General features: G+C 36.7%; 1 protein-coding gene and 1 non-coding gene across 5 annotated transcripts; one reads left to right on the plus strand and one right to left on the minus strand.

Annotated features, from left to right (window-relative positions):
* Window positions 1–776: 776 nt before the first annotated feature.
* LOC112555658 (cohesin subunit SA-1-like) lies at window positions 777–26,402 on the minus strand. 4 transcript variants are annotated; one of them, XM_025224099.1, is made up of 34 exons: window positions 26,294–26,402; window positions 25,492–25,599; window positions 25,173–25,254; window positions 24,642–24,758; window positions 23,615–23,788; window positions 23,176–23,380; window positions 22,388–22,539; window positions 21,332–21,405; window positions 21,019–21,142; window positions 20,454–20,552; window positions 20,131–20,210; window positions 18,573–18,795; window positions 17,334–17,448; window positions 16,839–16,942; window positions 16,247–16,336; window positions 15,756–15,845; window positions 15,337–15,396; window positions 14,984–15,127; window positions 14,687–14,757; window positions 14,143–14,230; window positions 13,860–13,940; window positions 13,414–13,506; window positions 12,986–13,139; window positions 12,463–12,596; window positions 11,923–12,024; window positions 11,476–11,621; window positions 11,105–11,236; window positions 9,340–9,509; window positions 8,635–8,785; window positions 7,818–7,832; window positions 5,992–6,162; window positions 5,339–5,624; window positions 4,433–4,474; window positions 777–1,758 (listed from the first exon to the last, which is right to left on the minus strand). In XM_025224099.1, exons 2-34 carry the CDS (start codon window positions 25,596–25,598, stop codon window positions 1,729–1,731), a joined length of 3,906 nt encoding a protein of 1,301 aa, XP_025079884.1. In that variant the 5' UTR covers window position 25,599; window positions 26,294–26,402; the 3' UTR covers window positions 777–1,728. The 4 variants fall into 4 exon arrangements, with proteins under 4 accessions (XP_025079884.1, XP_025079885.1, XP_025079886.1 ...); XM_025224100.1 differs by lacking the exon at window positions 26,294–26,402 and adding an exon at window positions 25,909–26,112; XM_025224101.1 differs by lacking the exon at window positions 7,818–7,832.
* Window positions 26,403–26,548: 146 nt separating this feature from the next.
* Trnaa-ugc lies at window positions 26,549–26,620 on the plus strand. Its single transcript has one exon. It is a non-coding gene; the product is annotated as a tRNA-Ala (tRNA).
* Window positions 26,621–26,847: the final 227 nt, after the last annotated feature.

Consider the following 26,847-nt stretch of genomic DNA (forward strand, 5'->3'; position numbering starts at 1 on the left):
TAGACATACTGTATGAGGCGTTGGGTAACTGTGCGTTGGTAATGACAAAGCGGCAAGCCTGATGATTTAAAAAAAAAATTGGTCTTGAAACTGACAAGGTCTGCACAAGTAAATTTGTGCTAACCTTGCAGTGTGGATATGTGCATGCACATGCTTATACATACCTGTATAGGGATGTTTATAACAATGGATCCATATATGTCTGTCATTTTATATTTCTCTTAATTTTGTTTTGAATATTTTAAGCAGACATTTATCTATAAAACATACATTTAAAACTAAAAAGTTTTAAATTTTTGAAAAAGCTAAAAATGAATTGGTGACACCATGAATACATTCACGTTCATGGTGACACTGAAGATCATCAGGACAGAGTTCAGGTACATTCAGAAAGTTGGGTATAACCAGGAACTTCTATCTCATCCGTGGTATAACTGTGCTCCTTGCTCTGGTGAACAATTAATCTAGTTAAAGTGTAAATTTCTGATGTCACTCTAAATCTACTGCGGGAGTTAGCAATGAATTCTAGACTTTTCCTAAATCAGAAAGTAAATCCAATTAAAGTCATGTGACTGAAAGTGGATAGGGGAAGAAAAACATCAAAAAGAAAGTTCAGAATTTTTTCCCCCCAAACAATAATGCACAACTTTTGTTGTGGCAAAAGCTGAAATGCCAGAATCCTGTGTTTACGTCTTATTTCCATATTTTACTGACTTTTAGTTTAAAAAAAATTAAATTGACAGACATCTTCTCCATACTCTCACAAACATTGAAAAAACATTGCATCTTTTTTTAATGAAATGCTGTACAACATAACAATGATTACTTAGACACAACAAGCAAGTTTTTTTTTTAATTATAAGGAGACAGAAACATGTTCCTGTTCACATAAATCATGACTAGATTCAACTCTTTATATTAGATAATCATTAACAAATGATTTTTGGAACTTGCAATTTTGATAGCTATACTTAGCTACAGAAGACTTGTCACCTTAATAAGTTAATAAGTTAGATTATGAAAGTGGACCATGAATGAGAGATAGTAGAAATAATTTGATTTTTAATTTAAAATTATGAAAACGCCTAGAAATGTGGACTGGTGTTATTGCAGAAGGACTGCAGCAATGAAAAAGTGTACAATGTGTGACGATGCACAAGTAACATAATCAAATCATGAAAATGAACAAGTGAGTAGACAAAGCTGTAAGATGACATGCACCAAAATATGTGCAGCATGTATGTGTGTGTGTGATTTGAATAACTAACAAGGTGAATCATAGACTGTAAACCAAATTTGACTTTTAAGAAGTGTGTTCATTTGCTGTGATCTCCCACTTGAGGCTTGAACCATTGATTTGACAAATTACATGTAGTGTACAAATGAAAGGTCAAGCTTTTCTGTGTATGGTGATGTCTGTATGCAAGCTTATGTCTTAAGAATGGAAGGTAGGTATACACCCACACTTTGGGAAATAGCATCTTGAGTCAAGCTTTACCCTGTTAGACATGCTCAAAAAAGATTTTGCAACCCACTAGTTCTTCAATGTCACATTCTGAGTTGAGCAGCAAACACAAAGCAAATGCTTAGAGAGGTTGTGGAGTCCCAGATTTGCTGTCTGGACATTGCTGTATCAAGCTGCACAGAAAGTGATATCAGGCAGGCATCTTCCTGGTTCCTAATTTGCAGTCATGGTGGATGGGATTATGTCGACTTGCTGGTGTGATTTTAGTAACTGCTGTGACTGCCCAGATCAGACTAGGGAGAGAGAGACAAAAAAATAAGTCAGCGTTATTCCAGTAAATCTCAGAAAAATACTGTGACTAGTGATAAAGACTGATAGCTCATTTCCTGTAAACTAGACTTAAGAGTCTTAATTAAGAATGAATATATCATGGACACTATTTCGTTTGTTTTCTGTTCATGAAGTGAGGGTAAGTCATTTGTCCTAGCTAAATCAAAGGCAAGCATGTTATTTCTTTAGTTATAAAGCAGTGTCTAGACTCCATAGATGTTTACCCCTGGGATCATTGTCAAAGCAACGGCATCCTTTCCCTCAGGTAAAGTAACATAAAGCAGTAGAGTGCATTGTTACTATGGAGACAATCAGAAGTTTACCTTTTATTTCCCCTATCCTATTTTGGCCCAGCACAACAACTTACCCTGATAAATATTGCAACGGTAATTGAAAAACATGGTGAAATGCATAAATTCTCTGTAACTTAGCATTCTAAGGAACAGTAAGGTCTGATTTTAAAACTTATCATTAGAATCTGCAATTTGATCAAACAGAGCAGACCAAAGCATAGGAAGCAGGCATACATAATTTACACAGGTAAATTTATGCACGTAGGCACACTGTAATTTAGTAAGTTATAGTACCAGAGCTGTTACCTATTGTTTTCTTTACATCAATTTATCATTACTCAACAGACATGCTCAAAATACATTTAATTTTAATGTTATGAAACTGACAACCTCACTGATGTACAAGGTTAGAAATATAGAGCTTATTCATTAACTCAGAACTAAATCTGCTTAAGCATTTAAATGCGGCGTACTGTCATAAGGAAGGGAAAGTAGCTGATAAAAATGAATGATACAATTCAAAACAGCCACCAGGAAACCTGATCTACTATCTTTGATTTCAAAATTTACTTTCAACTGAAATCCAAATATAAACTGAAGTAAAATACTAAAGAAAAGAGGGAAGGGTCACAATAAATAATGTTCAAAACACAGATTGTGTCCTTCTCAACTGATGTCAATGCCCATGTGTTCCTGTGGTCTTGCCTATTAGTTACAAGACAAGATCTCATCATTATACACTGGGGTGAATATGGTAGCATCATTACTTCATGCAAGAAACTTCTTACAACAACCAAGACACAAGACTATCAAAAGCTCATTAGTGTGGTCAAAAGCCTTTCAGTCTGAAAGAACCATCAGCTCCAGAAAAAAAAAGCAGTATACATGATCTAGCTCACTCGCTATCTCTCGTGCGCACACACATATCCTTGCTTGCTAACTCGCATATACCTTGGATAGATTCTGTTAAGTATACAACAAACAAGCATCGCTGGTGACTTAGAAGCAACAAATAACATCAGCTTTGATCTCTTCTGTTTATATATTAATTATAAGGACAGATTTAGATAGATTCCTGTTTACAACATTAAATGGTGAAATCTAGAAAGGGATAGATTTTAATAAAACAGATAGTCAGACCAAATTAAAATTAGTTACAACTTCAATTGTGCTTTTTCATAAAAGTTCATAACCTTCAGCAGATTGTTTTTTTAAGCGCAACCAAAGAAATCACACACCACATAAAAAGTTCAGAGAACCTCCACATGCCACACGTTGCTTTAAAAGAACAGGCAAGGGAGGGTTGTCATTTGCTGTTGACAGTAGTCTGAACGTTTAACAGCCTCAAACCTGACGGGTGTGCATTAAAATAAGCCATATATCACAAAATTGTAGCTGCAATATGCCAGTCAACATGACACTAAGCACTATCTTAGTTAAAGCATGTCTCCAACCTTCATTGTAGTTACAAGATTAACACGTATCACAGTTTTATCTAAAATGTCATCTACCTTTTCATCTTCCACCCTATTCCCTGCTTTCAGCGGTCCGGTGGCGCAACGGTTAGCGCTGTTAGCGCCTGTCACCAATACAGTGAAGGTTGGCTGCCCAGAGTTCATTTCTCGTCTCGGGCACGATGTTCTTTCTCTGCACGTGGCATCTGTTTACAGGGCTGGCTGCTTGCCGTAATATAGCCTTAGTTGCTGACACGGCGTAAAACACCAATTCCCCCCCCCCTATTCCCTGCTTCTCATCCACTGCTATTTCACCAGTTAAGTGTGCTGCAGTATCCAAGTGAAAGCAGATATTTTGTGACAAGCTGCAAGTGTCTCTATAGTCTCTATATGCAGCTATTACGTCTAAAAGATGGTAAAAATTAGGGACAGGATAAATTTTCAAGCTATTACCATAACTTTACATGTAGAACCTTAGGGTACAACTCACAAGAGTAATAATTAACGATAGACCATAACAGCTTTCTGCATCTCCAAATCCCTGGAACATATTCCTGGTATCGCATTCTTGGCAAGACAGAACAGGAGGGTATTTGACTTTCCCCAGAGTTCCCAACATATTCAATGTTTTTACTAAGTCTCAGTCTGCATTAATACTTCATACACTACACCCAGCTGTCCATGACACTGAAGTATCTGGTCACTGTCTGGTCTCAGGTTACAGTACACACAAGCCATTCACGAGCACACACGATGTTGAACATCTACTGCAGGATTTTATTTTCTTTTAGACAGTGCAGGATTATGGACAAACAAAGTGTGTGTAGGGACTAATGAAATCTGACTACTGCACAGCTTCTGGTAGCTCACAACACCAAAGCTGGACTCACGTAAGCAGGAGGTACCATGTGAGGCGGCTGCTGTTGCTGGTGCTGTCAAAGCACATCCGTGTTAGAACAAGGATTGCAGTTAGCATATGGCATACAGCATTAACAGACTCCAATATCTCTGTATTCACAACTTTATGGCGTTTTATTTTAAAGATTTTTTTTTCTTTTTGCAAACAAGTTTCCTAATTCTGCTGCTCTTCTATGGGAAGCAGCAGAGTAGGACAGAAGGACGACTATAACATTATAAGAAATGTGTGTAACATTATGAGAAATGTGCTAAAGAATCATTCTTTGCATACCCCCCCAAAAAAAGAAAGTTTGCAGGATCTTTCTACCTGCTGACATTTGCAGGAGGCACTTGCAGGTTTAGGAAAGAAGATAGGAATGTACCTGCAAACTGGCCAAGGAGTCTACTGCTGTGAATCACCAAAAAGAGTTAGCAATAACACCATCTGACCTCTGAGGAGGTAGAAGTTGGCAGAGGAAAGGGAGCGAATATTATATGATGTGAAACAGTTGCTCTGGATGGTCTGACATTGTCAAAATGTTACAGAGATATACACTACTTGTTACAAAGACTGCCTGAATTTATCAGCACACATTCTCTACTTCTCTTTCCTGCTGGGTTTTTTTTGCCTCTAGAATGTTCTCATGCAGTGGAACAGCAAGACTAGCAAAAGATCATGGAAACAATTCACATTGCTGACAGATATCAGCTCTATTACAAACACTAAATTTGAGAATAATATATTTTTCTTAATTTTTTTTTTTTTACTGAAAAGATTTACACAAACAATTATTTTACAAAAAATCATTCAAGAAGCCAATTCTTCTGATTACATGTAATCTATTTCGACGTCTATAGGCCAAATATACAGGTGGCTTAAACCACATAGCTATACTCACCGATGTATCGTCTATATACTGGGAGGAAGATCCCTCCTCAAAAATAGCCCCTCCGCTGCCCCCACCTGCATGGTGGGGATAGTACTGGCTCTGCTGCTGTGGAGTCAATGGCTGTTGTGGCTGGGGGGTCATGACAGCATGACCCTGTGAGGTCATGGCCTGTGGGTGTGGGGAGTGGCGGTAGTACTGTAGGCTGTGCTGCTGGCTAGAACTGCTGCTGCTGACGGATGATGGTGTATCATACTCGCTGATGGCTGCTCCTTCTGAAGACAAATTCATCTGTGCCCTGCCACAAGAGGCAAAATCTGTCTCTGCTAAAAAGTGCAAAAAAATTTGTTTAAAAAAAACCTCTGGGTTGAGCTACATGATACTATTTTCCCAAACATCCGTTTAACACGCTGGCCATCTCCAGAAAACTTTTCCTTAAGATTTCAACTCACTAGTCAGAAAAGATGCTGTGCATCCGATGTTTTCTGCCTACCAAGTCCCACAAACTCAAACCATCAACCTTCTTATCCCTCAATCTTTCCTCTACTCACCTTCTGTTATCACACACACACACCCCTCAACCCCATCCCTGTACCTTGGGGCTAATAAGGGCAAAGACAAAGGAATCCTGAAAACAGGGAAGTGTGCTAGAACAATCTTCTCACGTCTGGGTCAAAGGCTGCATGTGACGAGAGTAGTTAGGATCAAGCTGTCGTTGTACATCCTGCTGCTGGGGTTGCTGCTGTTGGTGTTTTTGATTGTTCATCCAGGACACCTGCGCAGGTGGAACCACCGAAGCACCTCCAGACTGACCTGCCGTACCTGTGCTTCGTGACCTGCAAATCCCAAATTTGTTTGGCCAACAGCCCAGGGGTAAAACAAGGGTAAGAACAATTAAGTCCTTGGTTCATTGTGATGAAGGCTCCAGTCAAAATGCCATAAACCTGTTGTTAATATTATCTAAAAAGCTATTTATTCAGACTGCATTAAATGAAGATAAAGCAAGGTTGTCCAAACCACAGCAATCGACAAAATAAAAACAAACTGTGGTGTGCATGCATGAGTATGTGCACAACAGAACAGGATGGAATGCATATACAGCATATCTAGTCATCATAGTGTCAAGCTTTCTCAACACACCTGATTGCCTAAGGCTTTGTTAAAAATAGATTTTATTGGACTTTAAAGGATATTGGAAAGACAGTGCCATGTTGACAAATCATGCATCTCATTCATTTTTTAATATTTTATTAGGCGAAACTAACTGTATTGAATAGTAAAAAGTCAGCATGAATTTTGCTTGCACTTTTGTTTTAAAAAAAATCAGTTCATTATTTTGCTCTGAAATTTTCTGTCACATTTCATAGGCATCTGAAAGGTTGCTATAACATTAATATTTTCTGTTATAATGTTTGTTATTCTCCGACATAATGCAATGCCAAGTTCCCCCAGCTGGACTTTTTCTACTCAAAAAACTATCAACTGATCTAGGGAAGGAGTATATATTCAAAAGTGGAATAAGTTGTTCATAAATTTACAGATTTTGAAATTTTTTCAATGATGTTCCTTGAATTTTTTTTTTTTTTATTGTAAAAAAAATTAATGTTAGCACCGGGCACTCAGTTCACTCCCATCTGCCTTAAACATGAAACAAATGTTAAAAGTAATGTCTGCAAAAACTTCCAGGCAAACATCTCTATCATATATGTCTTATATCTCATTTTTATGATCACATTTTTAGCAGGATAAAAATTTAGGTACCGAAAGAAATTAGTATCGTAAATTTCGGTCTACTGAACAAACCTGTATGTAAAAATCTACTAAACTTTTTTTTTAATCTCTACTTTTTTTCACAAATAATCTGGTGTGGCTTATAAGCCATAAATATATGCAACTTGAAATCTGCATCAAAGGCATGATCTGAACAGATCTGAATGCTTCAATTGTATGCTCTAAAAATGTGAACAGTTAACACTTTAACATGGAGCTCATCAAAAAATTAATCAGAATCAGAAAAACCCGCATCTCTGTTTAAGCCACAGGGTTTAAAGCTGGGGGAAAAAGTCATGGTTTATAGTCCAAAATTTACAGCTTTATTTACGGTGTCATTGATGAGATATGCAAAAAAGTTAGGTAAGAACAAGTATCAATGTTGATGCATACATGGTTTCTGTTCGAAGAATTATGCCACCTTATTCACCAGCGAAATGTCTTTTTGCTCACTCGCTCTAACATACACTATTACGTTAGAGAAAAAATTTCAATATTATCTAAGAAATAGGAACTTCACAAGAAACATTAACCAAACTCTAAGACAATAAACATGGCCAAGCAACACCAATCCCAAACGTAAGAGAAAAGAAAATGAAAACAATCAAGCAAAACAACTTTATCAATTTATTATCCAGTAAAAAAGCAGCCAAAATAAAAATAATGACCAAGACTAAAGTACAAATCAATAAATGTGTTTCAGTACATGTGTAGTACTCACACAAAATTGATGTGGCTATAAGACAAATGAATGACCATTACACATGGTATCACATTATGTATCAAAGGACAACGGAGTAACCGTGCAATACTTACTATAACATGTGTGCACACATTATTTACACAAACTATAACAATGGCAGTGAAAGGAACGAAGGGAAGAGGCTGAATTGAAATCAACCCCCCACCCCAACCTACTCCATCATAAAATGTACAGTAACCTTTATAATCAATAACAAAAGCAAAATTTAGATTTCATTTACAGCCTTAATACAAAACTCACCCAGACATGATCTGAAACTTGGCAACATGCATTAGATAATGCATTAATCAGTACAAATGATGCATGCTGCAATTTGGCTACAGAACAGCGAGGCAAAGTCCACCAAACAAAACCAACACAAATTTTTGCATGTAAAACCAAGGTAAAACCACAAGGTGTTCAAAGGAAAGCACCAAATGACAAACGTAACAGCCTCTTGTCCTACATAATCACAAGAAGCCATGAACATTCTAAACAACCAACAACTGAGGCAGTATACTGTAAAAGAGTAATCTTTCTCTACATGCATTCCAACATCAGGCTTCTCTGCACTTTATTTTTAAAAATTGCTACTTTCTGATGTTACTAAGAATATGCATCACAAGTATAGATACATATATTCTCTCTCTTGCATGTGCGCATACACAACACACAAACACACAGACATGCACTCACTCATACAAAAATTCCTTCACTGCATGCAGGTCTACACCGGACAGCTGCCAAACAGAAAACTCAAAGTTGTACAAATTGCTGCAGCACACGTGTCTCTTACACATCATCGAAGTCTGCTTCAGAACCTTGCTCAGACATATCATCCATTTCAGGGTGGTGCCGTTTGGTAGCTGTTGAGGTCATCTGTGGCATGCCCATGGGACCAGGTGTTTGGGCGTCACCAAAACTGCTGGACGAAATGTCCCCAGATGCTGCAACATCCCAATAAAAATGTCTGCCATCATCTGTTATCACTGTACTCTAAATGATTTATATAACAGAAAGAACTGCTCAATCTAATGTCATGTTATACATTACTAAGAACAAAGGCCAGTAGTTAGGGGATATATCACTGTTAGTTAGAAATTTAAAGTACTGAAATACCAGTCTGTACCTTACAGATATGAAAACCATGTCAGCATGAGACAGATCTAGGGATTTTAGTACTTCTCACACTTCTGGAAATTGTACTAAAACTATTTTCTAACACAAGTTGATTATGATGACAAACTCAGTTATTCTCAAAGAACATGAAGGAGGGTGAGAACATAGTCTTTAAGCATGTTCCAGCATGAGACTGTTTATTAAAGTTGATTATAAACAAAGAAAAAAACAAAGCAAAAAAAAGAAACCCCCAAATAGTACAAATGGACCTATGTATGTACTTGCATGCTTCATATATGATAGAATACTCTACTCCCAGCAAACCAAACAGTTGTCTTTTCTACTGGCCTCTAAGCCAGTTATTGGACAATTATTTCCTCACCATCAACACGCCGTTTGCCGTAGCGCTTGGCAGATGCTTGCTTGAGGGTGATTGGGTTGATTTGCTCTTCTCCCTGCAACAGCGAGTTTCGGTAAGTCCAAAGGGGTTGCCATTCATCCCCATGATTTGCAGGGACTCCACCAGCAAGATGTTTGTTGAGGTAGTTTAGCCTACAAAAAACAAAGGAAAAAAAATAACAATAAAATTTTAATAATCACAGAGAAGTAATCATGAACAAGACACAATGGTCTAAAAAAGGCTCAATAACCTTAAGTAGTAGACCTGACCACCATGAAAAGGTACAAAATAAACTGGTATGGATATCATCTCAAGATCAACATGACTTCAAAAAGTATTATTTTTGGTCTCAAAATTTCTTTTCTCTTCACACTGTTCCTGATGACACGACTATTTGGAGATCATCCTACTAGCTTACCTATAATTTCCAGCTGTTATCTCTGAAATAGTTAGAAATGATCAATGAACAAGGAGAACATAAAACCCTCATCCCAAATCTCTACCTGCTCGGGTAGTGAGTTCATCCCTCAGTTTTTCAACCAAGAAAGAGACCCACAAGGGGAGGAGGCAGGAGGGAACTAGCTGTCATCTGGTAAGTACTTGAAAAAGAAATTTATCGTAGTGTACTAGATAGCATAAATATATAGGACAAATGACAGGTAGAAAAAGCAGATTCGTAAAAGAAAGCAGTCTGTAGCAAACATTTTGCTGACATAGCTTAGACCCAGGCTGAGCTACTGAGAAGATGACGCAGGGTCGGCTGGACAAGTCCATGATGCTTGCAACATGCTGAGCCACTAACACATTTTCAACGGGATCTAGAGAAACAGAGCAAGATTCAAGGTCTCTCGGGTAAAACATGGCAAACATTGAATCAGACTACCAGCCTACAGCTTGAACGTCTTTAAGGGCTATATTTTTAAAAGGCAAGGCTAGTAACTATAGATCAGACCCTACTCTTGCCAGGACTAGAGATTCTACACACAGAGATAGGTTAAGAAAATTGCCCTGATTAACACCTTATTCAGGCTGAAATTGTCTGTGCTATAACATAAACCTTCTCTTCCCACACAGGAAGGAAAAGATAGGATTGAACCCTTTTAAGACTAATCTTTAAAAGTGCAGGGTTCACATTCTCTCTCCAAGCAACATATCCATGTAAAACTATCATACAGCAAATAAGATAGCAAAAAAAAAAAAATCACCAATGCACTCAAAACTAAGCAAAACACTGGACAGGTGAACTACCTAGCCATGGGGTAGCGATGGGGAAAGGGTGAGTTAGTTTTGTATTCTTCTTGATCAGTGGTCATGTCTGGCCAATCAGTAATGGACAGCTCAATTGAAAGGTAGCCAGTAGGGTGATCTCCTTATAGTCAAGAAGAGACAATCCTGCTGAAAATAGTACAAAGGTAGAATAAGTGACAGACAAATGAAGAAAGGAAAAGAAAATAACCAAGAATGGATTGGCCTAACATTCACCACATCCCTGAGAACAAGAGTACTAAGATGGTCAGACTTGCTGGGAATACTGCCAGGTACCTCTAGACCCAACTAGGAGGAGGAGGGAGGGATGATAATGATGATGATGATGGATTGGTTAACTGACAATGGACTGAAAGATGATGTGATGACGGTTTGAAGACACCCTGCAAGAAACCTTCCTCAGTCACACTGCCTGTCAATGTTCCAAATCTCATTTTTCTTGTGCATAGTGAATAAAACTAAAAACACGAATGGTTCTTACACTGTCTTTTTATCTTGCTTCATGAGTTTGTTGGTGAACTCGCACAGCACTTCCATGAAGGAAAGGTTGGGGGGAGCACCAGTGGTAGGTTGCGAGTTCTCTGGTAGTGTAAGACTGAACACAATTCCTTCCCTGCACACACAAAGCCATCAGCATGAACATCCCTATGTCACATGTTAACTAAAAAAATCTAGTTACCATAATGGCTATAAATTTGAGTGAAGACCACCCAGTTCAAGCCTTAGCAGATACTCAAAAAAAAAACCCTGCTACTTTGAAATTAGAGAAACAGAGATTATCACTTATACAGAGAATTCTCAAGTTTAATAAATCAGAAAGATTGATGAGAGCAATTATATAAAACTGCTGACCTGTGCATGGCTGCTACGGCCTCTCTGTTTTTCACCTGGTCCAATCCAAAGGACAAGGAGAAACGCCTTGCCAGTTCTTTGATTGACTGGAAGGCGTCAGAGGATCTGTCGATCTCTCCTTGTTCAGCCTGCAGCTCCTTGTACAGCTGAGCAAGCAAAACCAATATTCAATCAGACAATAACATTGTTTTTTATCATTTGTTATAACAGATCTAAATCCTAACTGCTCCAGTTCAACAATTACCTGGTATTCTCTTACCTGCACTTAATGAAAGCAGCCATAACTAAGCATTTCATGGCTGTGAACTCTGCTACCAACCCCTATCCTAAATCTACTGTAACCTAATATTTCAGTATTTGGTGTTACTGTGATTTCATGTACATAAACAACAGTTACAACAAAATATGGAACCAATAACAGAAAGTAACAACCTGGCCAAATCTTACCTGTGTTAGACTCATGGCAAGAGTTTTGGCAGTGTTGACTTTGTTGATTTCTCTAGCTTTGCTAAGTGTAGCTTTAATAATGTCACCATAGTCATTGTAGAACTATAAGAAAATAAAAATCTTCAAATAATGAAGTTTACAAAACCAGACTTAAAAAATATCATATACATTAAATAGCTATGTACAAACAATAAAGAACAGAAGGCACTATTGTGAATTCTTTCATATGAAGCATAACAGCTAAGTTGGGCTAATAAGTATACACATCATAACAATGTAAAATATTGTAAAAATTTGAAATACTGTTATAAAATTTGCAGGAAGGTGGAAAAATATGGGAATTTATTTTACGTTAAGAGGTGCTTGAAGGAAAGAGATATGGTAAGCAAAGGTGAAAAAATGTTGTAGAAAACAAAAATGGCAAGGGATGCATCTGTCACATGATAGGCCCCCACCCCCAAAAAAAGTCAGGAGAAGCTGAATGCCTGAGAGCTACTGTCAAAGACAGCATAAGACAGAGAATTAGTTTACATATCTTACTTTCATGTAATGTTTAAACATATCTGCAGCCACTTTGATGCTGATGACGTTGTAGACAACGAGCTTGCAGAAACAGGCAAGGAAGTTCCGCCGCTTGTGCAGCTCTTCAATTTTGACATTTTCATCTACATCATCTGTAGAAATGGTATTTACATTACACATTATCATTCATCAGCATAACTGCAAAAATACATTCACAAAAGATCTCTCTCATCCTCCAACCCTAGTATTCACTGAATTAGGCTCACAGTACCCAACCCTGGTATTCGCTGAACTTTGCTCACAGCATCAATTCCTTTTCAGCATGACACAAAAACAAGTATACATGACTAGGAAATCAAATAAAGACTGAACATGAAACATACTTTTTTATTTATCTGCCAGAAACAAAGAAAGTTTTCTTTTAAAAATAGTTTTTAGGTGAACATACTGAGTGCTCTTAGTTTACACTCTTAAACCAGTAAACTTGTTTACCAAAGTCAGATCCGTTACAGATAGTATATCATTGTTATGGACCATTTACCATCATCATCCTCCACGAAGACTTTCTCTGTAAGGAAGTTGCTTAGGTGTGACTGTAGCCTGCGATCCACTTCAAACACAAGGGGCTTTAAATTTGGGTTGTCTCCCAGGTGTTTGCTAAACACTATCAGCAGGTCACATATGGACACATATGCCTACAAAACAAACAGTGCCACAAAACCTGTCAGAAAAAAATTTATATTCTGCTGCTTTTTCAACACCTTTCTACATTAAGCCTTTTTTTTTTTATAGTAGTAAAAATGCTTGTATGTGTTGATTAATAATACTACTAATCTACAAAGATAATGTTAGCTGATTTTTTTATGTCATGAGCTTGCTGATAGCAAGCAGCAAACAGAAATACTATTATTATTATATAACATGATGAGAGACTGTTTCATGGCAATCAGCCACAAGCATTTAGCTCACCTCTGCACCCACTTTCTCATGGTGGTGGAACAATAAGTCATGGCAGTTCTTCAGGTAGTTATCTAAGCGCTGCTTCAGAATTTTCATTTGTTCCTGCCAATGATTCATACAGACATGCATGGAATTTAAAGGAATATGAATTGATCTTTAAATCTCTTTGATAAATACTGTCAGCCCCTGAATTTTGCAACACAGCCTTAAGAAACTTCTCAAATTGATAGCAGAAATATAAAGCATTAAATGGGTAAACAGAAAAATTTAACAGACTGAAATGGCAAGTCTGTGTTTTATATCTGTTATTTATATTTGATACAGCCACTGAGTTCAGTTTTATGTTGTGAATCTGCTATTACTATGACACATCTGTTGGTACCTACTGATGGGGAGAAACTTCTTACGAAACACAAACAACTGCACAGTTACATGCACAGATAGAAAACTGGTACCTTGTCTGGGTTGTCTTCATTAATACGATGACGATACCACAAGATAGCCATTGAGCAGGCAGCAACAGACCGACAAATAATCTGCAGATAGTCAAAAAAGAAACAACACATTTTTAAAGTGTTTTTTCCCCTTTCAAACAGCAGCAAGAAGTAAAATATTACCTATTCTAATCTCCAAAAGTACAATTTTGAGATGATAAAGTAACACTGGGCATCTTTCAGCCTTTTAAAATTTCTTTACTCTCTCAAGAGATATATGTCCATACGGCAGATATTTACTTACATCTTCTGAAATGCTGGCACCTTCATTTGCTGTCTTGATAATATGAAACAGGTCCTCCCACAATTCCCAGTTGGTCAGATCATGACAACTGTTACAAAAACAAGAAGGTCAAGGACCGCCACATTCTGCACAACACACTAGCATATGATTGATTGCAGTCTCAGTCACAGAGATGTTGAGCAAGAGGTGAGGGTAATGACCTCCAGAGTTATGATCCACAACTAAGGATAACTTTAGGACAAATCCATTCTATCAGTAAGTGCAGCAAGAGGCAGGGTTGGTAAAGGCAAACAAACTGACACTATATGCAGAAAAATTCTCTTTGAAGCAATGGTAAACATATTAAGCCAACCATAGATTGAGTCCTGGAGCTTGAAAATGCAAGATTGTTGTAAAATCTGCCAAATATCAACATACCAAGATCTGCAAGAATGAGGTGAAAGTCTAAGCACACAAATATGCATGTACAGAGTTTATGTTTAATTGCAAAATTCTTCAAGACTAATACACTGTTTAACAGTTGAGAGCAAAATCTACAACTTACCAATAAAAGGCATAAATGCGCTTGAGACTTGCAAGAAGGGCAAAAACTTCTTCATCATCTGGCTGCTCTCCCTTTGGTTAAAAAAAAACAAAACCACCAGCAATAGCAGACTGCTCAAAAATCAATTTAGCAAGATCTATAATTTTATCAGCACTTTATAACTGGAACCTCAGGTTAACAAGACTACATGGTGTTAATGATATAGTTCTCAAACTGTATAGTGTAGAAGTACGCTACGCCCATTTGAAAATTTCTCCCTGAACATATTAGAGACAGAGTGACAGATTGCACACTAACCTCAGCAAAAAATTCTTGGACGGAGTCACGGAACTTGACAACAAGGCTATCAATAAGTGTCTTGCGAGCAACATCACATTTCCCTGCAATAGCATACTCTTCACTACAGAGGTTTTCAAAGCACCGAGAGCAGGATTCCAGCACCTGTAAATGCAGTCAGACAAGAAAATACGAAGGAAACAATATGAATGAATGCAAATACGGTGAGACAAACAAGACCTATGTAGGTACAACTTCCACAAGCTAGACAAATGCAGTAAGAAGTGATGTGATTCTAATTGTAGACATGCAGAACAATGACATCTTGAAAATCAGATGTGAAAAATTAAAAATGACCGCAAGGTCAACCATACCTCACCATCTGTATGCTTCTCTACAATTTCATGAAGGTACCTCAGCAAAGCCTCTAAATTCTGTAAAAGAATGAGGGGGGAAAAAAAGGACAAAAATTAGGGTTAGGTCAACAATATTCCATATACTGAACCAGTGTCTGCGGTCTACTGTTGGAAAACATAATGTATGCTTTCAACATATCTCGCAATGTACACAAGTTCTGAATCTTGAATTAAGATATAATTTCATTCAGACAACTGAGGGTGTCAAGCATCTAAGGTACTGTTACTCCTATTTTGAAGCACATGCAGTTTAGAGACAATCTGATAAACACAGGCCAAAGAACTAAAGTGTTGCAACTATACTACATAATTTTGCAGCACTGTACATTGTGTATTTCTGCATTCTGTAAAGTACAGCTATTTTTAATCCCAATCACCTTTTCTTGTCTGCTGGAAGTGTAAATGTCCAGGTCAAAATAAAGAGGAATTTGCAGGAGATTGGCCACTTTTTCAGGATCCATGAGGTACTGCAAAGAATAATAAAAGAAAAACCTATTTACCCATGTACTTGCACACTTTTATTTCTTTTTGGTTTCATAAACAGGCTGCACAGCCTCTATATTCAACCCCTCTACTCCAGAAAAAATACATGAACGAGTCTCAAATTCCTCCGAGTCATTCACTACTTTTAAACAGAATAAAATGTCAACATCTACCACTCATTATAAGCAAAAGCACATTATAAACCAAAAGGAATGCAAGAACAGATTCTCTTTTTTGTGTTCCACAAGCATCATTATATTGGTGACAGATAATTTTTTTTCTCTCATTTTGTGTTACACGTGTTATAGTGAAGACACATTAACTTGTTATTTCATGTTAACAAGTGTCATTATACTGGAGACAGAAATATATAACATTTTCTCACCTTAAGTAACAACTGAGGCAATGTGACTATGAAGTGCTCTGTCAGTTTAGTCTTGTCTTCTGCCACCTGCTTGGCTTCTCTGGCAGTGAGCTAAAAGCATATGGTATAATTCATCAGCATTCTGTATATTGGCGTTGTAGCAAAATATTATTAAACTTGTTCTAAACCTTTCTGGGGACAAAACCAAGCGTACATAGTAAAAATAAAAAAGCCATCTAGCTTCAGTTTCAGAACAGTTACATAGATAACTTAGGTGTATGGATAAAACTGTAGAATTGCATAGACATGAGTTAAGTATTACCTTATTAAAACACGAAAAGTAAAAAAGAATAACAATCATTGCATGAGTAAGATAATAATACCACAGGCAAAAAAAAAAAAAACGAACTACAGAGTTAAGTCAACAGCACTACATGTATCAGATCTTTCTCAATTCTAACATCAATGATGCTCACAATAATATTACTTTGTGCCCCTCCATCAGACAGGTAGGAGATATAAATGACAATTAAGCCATTATTGAGACAAGCAGCGATACACAAATGATATGCATGCCACTTGTGAAGATAAGTGGAGAAAAATAACACTATACTTTTCTGTTGGGACCACGTCCAACAGGGGATTCCCCAGTAGCAGCTTGCTTGACACAGCATACCATGATCTCAATAAGACTGGTTTCTTGCCTGTCATCAAGAGCTGTTAACAGAGAGATGACAAGTATTATTTCAAAGATTATGTAACTTTGATTAAAAATTCAAGTAATTTAGCATTTAAAAGAAATATTTTACCACCATTTCTTATCTTTAGTCATAATCAATTCTTCTTATAGTATCAGACTAAAATTTTGAATTCCTGTGTTTTTCAAATAATTCAGCTTCAAGGCACAATCAATCTGCTTTACTTACATTATATGTTAATCTGCAGACTTTTGGCTGCTTTTAAAAAAAATTCAAACAGTACTGTAGAATGTATTCAAATAACATTGTTATTGTAACACTGGTAAATTCAAATCGATAACTCTCCCACCCACCCCCAAAAAAAACCAGTTACAAATACTGTGTTAAATTCAAGGCATAAAGGCACTTACGTTCCTCGCCTCTGCCTGGTTCTTCAAGCAGAAGGTCTGTCATGCACTCCCAGTCTTTCATCATTTCATTGATCTCCCAGAGGCTGTCCACCAAGTAGGCAGCATGCTCATGTAGCTGAAGAATCAATGGTATATCACTACTCTATGTTATACCACAACTCTATAATATACCATTACTATTAAGCGGACCAGCCCATTTTAGCATTTGCATGTTGGCCTAAAGTCACTTAAAACATCTAAAAATGCTGAACTTCAAAAAAAAATTTTTTTTAAACCCTCCTCTTGTTTGATGCAACTAGACTGACACACAGGACTAACAAAGTCCCATGAGTTTTTCAAGAGTTCAATGACCCTGAGCCACACTCAGGTCAAAGTAATAATAGCACTTATTCATCTTCCGATGAAGTTTAGTACAAAATAATACAAAAGAACATCAGTTCAGAACAAAGTGATTGTCAATTCTATAGTAATTATTATCTTTTAATACTTATTATTTTTTGCATTTGGGCAGCTTTGAATTATCAAATAAAGTATTATGTATATTACAAGTTTTTTTTTTAAATGGATGAGGTACATAAAGGTCATTAATCCCCTAAGCCTTAAATGATTTAAACGCTAAGTCCTCAACCACCTGCCTGAGTCGAATCGACCCCATAAGATCACATCATCCCACAAACCAAAAGCCAAACTGATCCCCACACAAAACACAAATCGATCTCTGATGACAGGAGTAGCTATTAATGTCAAACATCCCCAACAGAGAAGTATGTTGTTTGAACAAGTTCTGTCACTAAAAACCAAACAAAACAGCGCCATTTGGTAATGTTCTCTTAAGTTTGTTTTCTTACAAAAAAAAAAAAAAAACCTTATCATCATTATTCATTAGTTGTGTTTCTATTAAATGTATGTGTATATGTCAGTTAAAATCTCAAAATAGCACATTAAATAAATTTTTAAAAAGCCTTTGTCATCATTATTCTTTAGTTTGGAGATTATTAAATGTTTATGCAGGTGCATGTTTATTCATAATATGGTTCTTAAGAGCCTTCTATTTCAACATTTAAAATAAACACACTTTAATTTATTAGTGCTTGAAGTCATGGTTCCTAAAACGAAAGCAGACTGATGATCTCTACAATGACCAGTTATGACCTGATTTAGGTGAATTTTAGCGAGTCTTAATAGGAAGGTTTTACTGTACTATTCTGTACCATAGTGCTGAACAGAACTACAACTCACTTCACTCTCAATGAAGAATTGCACCAAGTCTCGAATGAGAGGTGTATTGGGACTTCTTTTCTTGCCTTTGGCAGTTTTAAGGTGCTTTGTAGCCTCATCATCACGCTGGAACAGCTTGGTATTGAGAAACTCACCAGCAGCCTGTGCTACTTGCCTGTGTGAGGAGTACACAAGCTCATACACATTTTCACAATCTTTGTCCGTCAGAACATGATCACTGTTTCTGAAAAATAAAGCATGAACTTGTGAACCTCAAACGCCTGCACAACCATCATTTGGGAATAAAATGTAATAAGAAGCTGTAGCTTATTACTACATTGTTAGTAGAGGATAGGGGTCAAACAGCTTCCAGAACTGTCCCTTATGTACTGAGTTATGTCTTTGATTGTAGAGGGTAGGGGTCGAACACCTCCCAGGACTGTCCCTTTCTCATGCTGGCTGCGTGTGTAATATCCGGCCTTGAACTGTCCACCCATGGCTACTGGCTACTGCTACTGGACCTATTGTTACACCAGAAGTTACGCTGTTGCCTGAACCACTTGGGAAGTCAATGACCAGATAGGCCGGGTTGGTGTGTCCACTAGTGCTATTGGGGGGGCTGGGAAAGGTCGGGACGAGACCATGGGAAAAGGGGGGGGGATGGTTCTGAAACATTCAACCGGGAAAGAACAAGTAGCGTAGCTTGAGAGTTGATAGGGGCCTTAGTGTGTGTGTGTATATATATATATACTGCAAACTGATGTTCTGTAAAGTCCATTGGGAAAAGTTATGTCCGCTCAACACATACAACATAATGGACTGAAAATGTTATTGGTACAGGAAAATTATTATTTCCCTTGGGGGCTTTTTTTTTTTGCATGTGGTGCAAAGTTTCTTATATGTTGCAGAATATCATACTTAGTCTTGCATCAAAATAAATAATTTTTTACACTAAAATAATAAATCCATAAGGAGATGTAATTCAACAAGTCATTTATGTTTTAAAACGGAATAGCCTCCCTTGACCAGTAAAAAATGAAGAAGGCAGACAAACTGACATAAAAATCGATCAACATCAAGACCATTCAAATGAGTGACTGCTAGATAACCATGAAATACATATCACAAAAGACTCTGCTGATGCCATTTTCATACAGACATGCAAAACTCATCAGAAATCTCTTCACCTCCACTAAATTTCATCACCACCCCTGGTTATAATACTTTTGACTGTATAATGCTATGTTAAGAAATACTTTTTATGTGTCTATTGGATATAACTAACTTGTTTTCAATGTGTCGTGTGTCAGGACGGATCAAGTAGGAATGGTTTATGTTTGGCATATTTTAAACCCCAATTATAATTTTGTGTCTGTTATCATGATTTTTTTTTTAATGAACAAAATTTCATTAGCACCAGAATAACACTGATGACAAGATTTTGATCTGAAAGCTGTAAGGGCTTTACAGTTAGGATTCTTCCCTTAGCCAGAATACAAATGCAGTATTTTTGACAATACATGTTGAGCTCAGATGTAAAGAATTTATCTGGTAATGAAAAAAAAAAAGATCCACTCACTTTAGAATGTTGATGACTAGCTTGATAGCCTGAACAGCCACATCATATTCTTTGTCTAATGTCATCTCAACAATCCGATCCTGCAAAGTTAAACAATACAAAGCATCAACAATCCAATCCTGCAAAACTTCAATGCTAAACTTCAGCAAGATAATTATCTGGAATCTGGAAGAGCCTTTTACCTCACGAAATACTCAGCATAGAGTTAAACAATATATATATATAGTAAATAGAAAGAGCTTCTTGATATGGGACTTTGTTGTCTTAATAGTATCATTTGATGTTGCCAGAACAGTACTTTGTACCATCTTTTTTGAACATACCTTGAATCTGTTGGTGAAAAGTTCTAATTTGCTTGCTAGATCTGGAGATTCATGAAGAGGTGCCAGAGTTTTTAGGCAACAGTTCCTGACATCACCAACCTTCACACAAAAATGAATGTGCAACTCAAAGATCTTTTAAAAGTAGTAAAAGTATGGTTAAAGCTGCTTCACATAACATTTCTTTGTGAAAAATTTGCAGTTATTTGGTTTTTACTAAGCTCTAAAAAAAAAAAAAAAAAAATTATGACAATGCACAGAGAAATCAAATCTTAGCAGAAACTATCAGATGCTTCAGATCCTCAAAATGTAAATGACTTAACAGACATTGGCAAAAAAATAAATGCCAACAGACCCTACCAAATTCAAAATAATAATAATAAAAAAAAAGGTAAGATGGTTAACAGAAAGTTATCAACAAGAAGACTACTAAACCTTACTTCAATATAACTTAATTCAAAATATATAGTCAGAAATGAGTACATTGAGAAAAAAACTACTGTGGGATTAAAAAATAAAAGCATACTGATGCCAGTAACTTTGGGAAAAAAAATGCAAAATGATCTACCTTGTCATAAAGTGTCCAGCCCACGTATTTCAGGTAGCTGTCATCAAGAAACATATTAGGGTACTTCTTCATCCAAACTCCAATTTCCGTCATGCAGATTGACCTGATTTCCGGCTGAGTATCTCTGAAGCAAAGTATGTGAGAAATAAAACTGTAGAATTATGACATTGTTTACAGACAGTACAGAAAGCAAGATTCCGGTCCCTGACAAATCGCGTGTCATGTGTTTGTGTATCCAAAACAATTAAGCCTAACAACTGAGCATACACACTTAACTATTAAAAAGGTCTAGCAAATCAAAGAAACGTCTTACCTGTAACGATGGACAAAAACACCTTTAAAAATGTACGTCAGCATATTGCGAATTTCTGCCTGATTCTCCTCAAGCTGTGAATGACAAATTACAAAAAAAAATAATTTTCTGAATCTGTCATGATCATAAATAGTTCTTGTGTATTCCTTAACTCTTTACAGTACAGTTGTTTGTCTACAGTTGAAAAACCTCATTTGCTCACAGGCCAATCAAGAATCTCTAAACTGTTAAGAGCTAATGGCGTCCAATCATCAGATGATAAAATGGGTAATACCAGTTATTCATCATTTTTCTTTAACTTGAAAAAATTGTAATAACAGCAGATGCACCAAAAGACTAATTTCAAAGTTTAATAATAATAATAAAAGCAAAATTTGTAAAGCGCACACTCACATTCGTAAGGAGCATGCTCTTAGCGCTTAAGAACAAGAACGAAACATTGACAGCATACAAGGGACAGGCTCGTAAGGAGCATGCTGTTAGCGGTTAAGAACAAAAACGAAATATTGACAGCATAAAAGGGACAAGAAAACAAACAAATAACATATGAACTATACAAGAATAAACAACCGCACTAAGTGAAGAATAAATACAGAAAACACAAAGAAGAACCAAATAACAAGAACAAGAGCTGAGAGTAGCATGATATTGCAAAAAGATGGGTGTGAAAAAGGACTAGCATCATGGGAAAGGTTGTGTGTAGAGTTTAAGGAAGAGGTGCGTTTTTAGTGCACATTTAAAGGATTCAATAGCGGGTATGTGGCAGATATGGAAAGGGAGAGAGTTCCATTGTTTAAAACAAATAGTAATAATAAAAATAAAGTGCATCTATTGGGTAATAATAATTTGACCAAAAGAACAAGCAAAGACATTCAAAAAGGAAAAAAACTATTGATCCAATGCAAAACTTGATTTGAGAATTCTAAGCATTTTGGATTTTATGCACACTAACTTAAATGAAAGCACCCATATAACAATGTCTCTTGGAATTGTGCCCTCATTATGCCCATTCTGGTAAATTTTCCAAAGCCCAAACTCAAGCTGATTTATACATGCCTCCTGTCGCTTTGTCATAAGCAACTCCAGTCGGTCGCCAGCACGTTTGTTCTGCTGCTTGGCACGCTCAGCTTCATATTGTCTTTGTGTGTTGTCAAGGTTGATGCTCAGGTTCAAGGCCACATCTACTAGAGCAGTCATCAGCTTCATGGCTAAAAGATGCCAGAAGCACATATATGTAAAAACTAGTAATCAATGATTCGTTCACAACCAATATGACACTTCCTTCTAAACCAGCTTCTAAAACTGCTCTCGTGCTTATATTACCTACAAAATGTTATCCTTTTCCACCAAAAATATTTATCTGTTAGTCAATGCAGCAAGTGTCCATGCCAAGTACAGTCTCAGCTCATAATAATAATAATGAACACTTATATAGTGCTTTCTCAACAATATGCTCAAAGCGCTTTACAGAAATGATATATTAAACAGAATAACCAACAGCCATGCACCAATATTCACATATAACCAACATGCACACATCTACAGCAGACACACCTACTCATACACCAAGAAAATACACATTATGCATGCTCATGGTCAGGACAGGGTTGAAGTTAAGTCACTGTTCTGAAAAGTTCATCATTTCACAATTATCCACAACATAAACTTAGCATGAGAGGTTAACCTATTAATGCCCATTATCAACATTTGTTGGCTTCCTTGTTTCAATACATTTTTTTTCCTTAAACACCGCTAAACACTCATTTGGCCTAAACCTACTTGTACAATAATACTAAAGACAACTAGAGAAAACACTGAAAATAAGATTAAGTTTAGTTGCATACCTGCCAGTGTACTTGTGTGCCTGAATGCACGAACCTGGGAATCCGTCAAGCCCGTGAGAAGAGAGATAACATTGTCCATCATATATTGATCATAAATGATGCTATACTGGCACTGCCTCACCAGAACTTGCACAAACTCACAAAAGCCAGAACGAAACTTCTTCCATTGAGGGCCAGTCATTATAAGAGGGTAGTCACCACTTTCCTGGGGGAGGAAAAGGTGATAATCAGCCATAGGCATATCATTCACATTTGGGATTATTCAGCATTACCTGCTATTTCAAAACACTTTGTCAGCAGCTGCCTGACCATTCTTTTAAACACAGATATTACTCAAAAGCTCTTCAGCATAAATATAAATATCAAAACCAGTCTCACTCATGCACTCAGATTCAAACAGGCTCCTCAACATTTTAACAAAGGAGATTAGATTCTACACCTCGTCAAACTCCTCTGTCATTTTTCGGATAATCTCAGCATGCTCCATGTTTGCATACATGTATGGAGTGATCTGCCCACGGCAACCAGAACATTGGATAAAGAACTGTATCAGCTCCAAAAGGGCAGCATTACGATCCAGCTTGTACCCTTCGATCCAGTCATCCACAACAGCCTGTAATTTCCATTCAAATATAATAGCATTATGTGGCCTTTAAACAGTAACACTTATAGACTACCACAATCACAAAATTTATTGTTTAAAGTCAAAGCAAAAACGAATCAAAGAATCCAGACCACAATCAGCAATGCCTTTCATAACCTCCTGTAACCCCCTCCTATCTTTTATAGGAAAATTGTATTTAATATTCCCATGGTCATTATACAGAAAAGTTACCTAACAACCTATAGTAAATAAGGTATGAACTGTTTTTAAAACCAATAATGACTAAATAACTAAGTACATGACATAAGAGATAATAAGCTATCAAATGTCTTACAAGCAAGTTTGTGAAGCAAATAAATAACAACAATTTATGGTAAAACCCTCATTAAAAGGGTTTATGGTTCATATGATTTTCAAAAATGTCAATTAATGTGATCATTAGCTTTTTGGTGTTTCAGCCTCTTTGGCATTACCACTGTGCATTTTCAGCTTGTAATGTTATGTAAAAACAATTAACCTCAAGTCATTCTTGTTCTTAACATTGCATGAGGTCATACCAGATTACCTCAAAAGATGCTTATGGTTAATCATTTTCATATAAAATATCTAAGCCAAGGTTTACGCCAAGAAGCCACCTACTACAACAATATTTTCTAGCTGTGTACACATGTAACACATCGATGCTAATGGAAGGATCTGAACTCAAGAGTCAAAATTTTCATTAAATGACAAGCATATAACCTGCACACCACTTTAAAAAAAAATGATTGAGAGACCATGTAAGACTAACCAAGCTGAAAAATGGTACAGAATTCACACAAAAAATTAACAAAAATAAAGTAACAGGCATATATCTTGTTACCTGCAGAGAAGCTTTTCCAGTTTTGACAACCTCAAAAAGACTTCCTGATCCTCTTTCTTCTTCCTGACTTTTCTTGCGTGTTGCAGATGGAATTTCTCCCTTTTTCCGTTTAGCAGGCTTAAACAATTTTATTTTTAAAAAAAGGTCAAGCATAAAGATATGTGGGGGGGACACCTTGATCTCTACATTAACTCAGTTTCACTATGATTCATCAAAGTAAAATAAGCATCAACCAAAACTGTTAAAGAACTATTCAAAATACAGAATTCAATTCAATAATCTTTTCAAGTCATGGCTCTGTATGTTATCTATGATGAGGCGTTTACAGCATTAAAAATATATAGTTTAAGAGTAAACATAGTCCAAAACCTAATCTGGCAGTAGCATTTTAGAACAATTTTATGTTCTTTTTCAGCTTCCAAGATTATTCAATAACTCAGAAACACTGGGAACAAACAGAATTTCTTTAAAACATACACCTTTTTTTCACAATATATTGCTTGTCACAGGCTACATTACATCTGCACTTACCGGTCCCTCATCCTTCCTCTTCCTTTTCCCTTTACCAACTACCTTTGACTCCTCAAAGTCACTGTCAGAGTCATTTTCTGGGCTAAAAATAAATAAATTGATAGGTATGAGAATACCTTGGTGTATTACCTAATAGTAATATATTAAAGGAATATCATGATTTTGTTGTTAACTGCAGTTTTTAGATACACACTGGAAGGTCGCTAAGTACAAATTCCACCATTAGCAAGAGAATTCATAAGCTTCGGTAGATATATCATTTGTTCATTATGCTTTCTTTAAAAAAATCCTTCAAAGGACAAAGTGAAATAAAACCTACACAGACACCTCTGAAGATGGCTCTATTTCTGATGCTGGTTCTGCAGCATGAGACTGTCCGCTGGACGCACCTGTCTCTTTAGCAGCGCGACGTCTGACAGTAGGCATCCTATAAGTACAAAAACACTGATATTTTTAAGCTTGAAATCCTAATCTAGTTTAGTCTTTGTTACTCCTCGACTAGCATAGGCCGCTGGAAGCTTAATTATTAAATATTATCGTTGATACTGTTCTCTTAGCAGCCTAGATTAAAGGCAAAATTAACAGATTTTGTAAACGTGATGAGTGCTTTCTCAAGCTTATTTGCACTTTAACACTTGCTAAGCTGTTAGCATCGCCCTTCTGCTACTGTAGCTAATGACAAGTGTTGACTACCTAAAAAATACTATTAGAAATCCTTCGAAACTGTCATTTCTACCTTTAATTGATGAAGGTATGTTGACTATTGCTGTTAGCCGAAGTATAGTAACTAAGTTTTACTACCGTGCAACCGTACAATCTACAGTGACATTCTTGCTAGACCCCACTCATATTTAGCTATGGTAATTCACAGTGTTATAATTATAGTCTACTACAGCTAAATGTTTATGCATAAAATGAGTTGTGTGTGTTGCGCTTGATTTGTTGACAGTACAGAAGCCGCCATTTTTGATACTTGCCGCATGATAATACGACAATATACATTTCGCATACACTGCCACAGTTTGGGTATAAAAATGAGCAAATAATAAAAATGCATGTGTACCGGTTAAGGGTTACGTGAACAAGGTTTGTTGCAAACGTAATCGATTTTTTAAATGTACCTTATACAGTGGCGGGAAGATGAAGCAAGATAAATTCCAGATCACGTGACTATTAAGCAGTCACCGATGCTAACCATACTCCATACTTTCGGAAGAGTTCAGAAAAGGAAAAAGTATAAAATAATGTATTACAAGTTAAGCGTCCAAGACTGGTCACAAAAATAAACTTGTTTTTAAAATCACTAGACTCAAAATGAAAAAAAAAATTTTGGTTTATATTTTTTTATATAAAGGCTTTCAGCAGAGAAGTAAGATGGGGATGTAGCTCAGTGGTAGAGCGTTCGCTTTGCATGTGAAAGGCCCCGGGTTCGATCCCCGGCATCTCCATGGTTTTGTGTTTTTTTTTCTGACTGTTGTTTTTAAAATGCTTCCTCTTATTCTTACACTGATTTCGATCAGGATATTTACCAGAGACGTTAATCCCCGTCTCTGCCTTCGGTTATTACGTAACACATCAGTGCGTAACTGGTAAGGATTTCATATACGTTTGAAACGCGCCCTTGTCTATAACTTCATGCAGTCGTTCGCAGTTTCAGTTTTTTGAGTCTGCGCTA

Source organism: Pomacea canaliculata, linkage group LG14 (genome assembly GCF_003073045.1).
Source record: "Pomacea canaliculata isolate SZHN2017 linkage group LG14, ASM307304v1, whole genome shotgun sequence".
Classification (NCBI taxonomy): domain Eukaryota; kingdom Metazoa; phylum Mollusca; class Gastropoda; order Architaenioglossa; family Ampullariidae; genus Pomacea; species Pomacea canaliculata.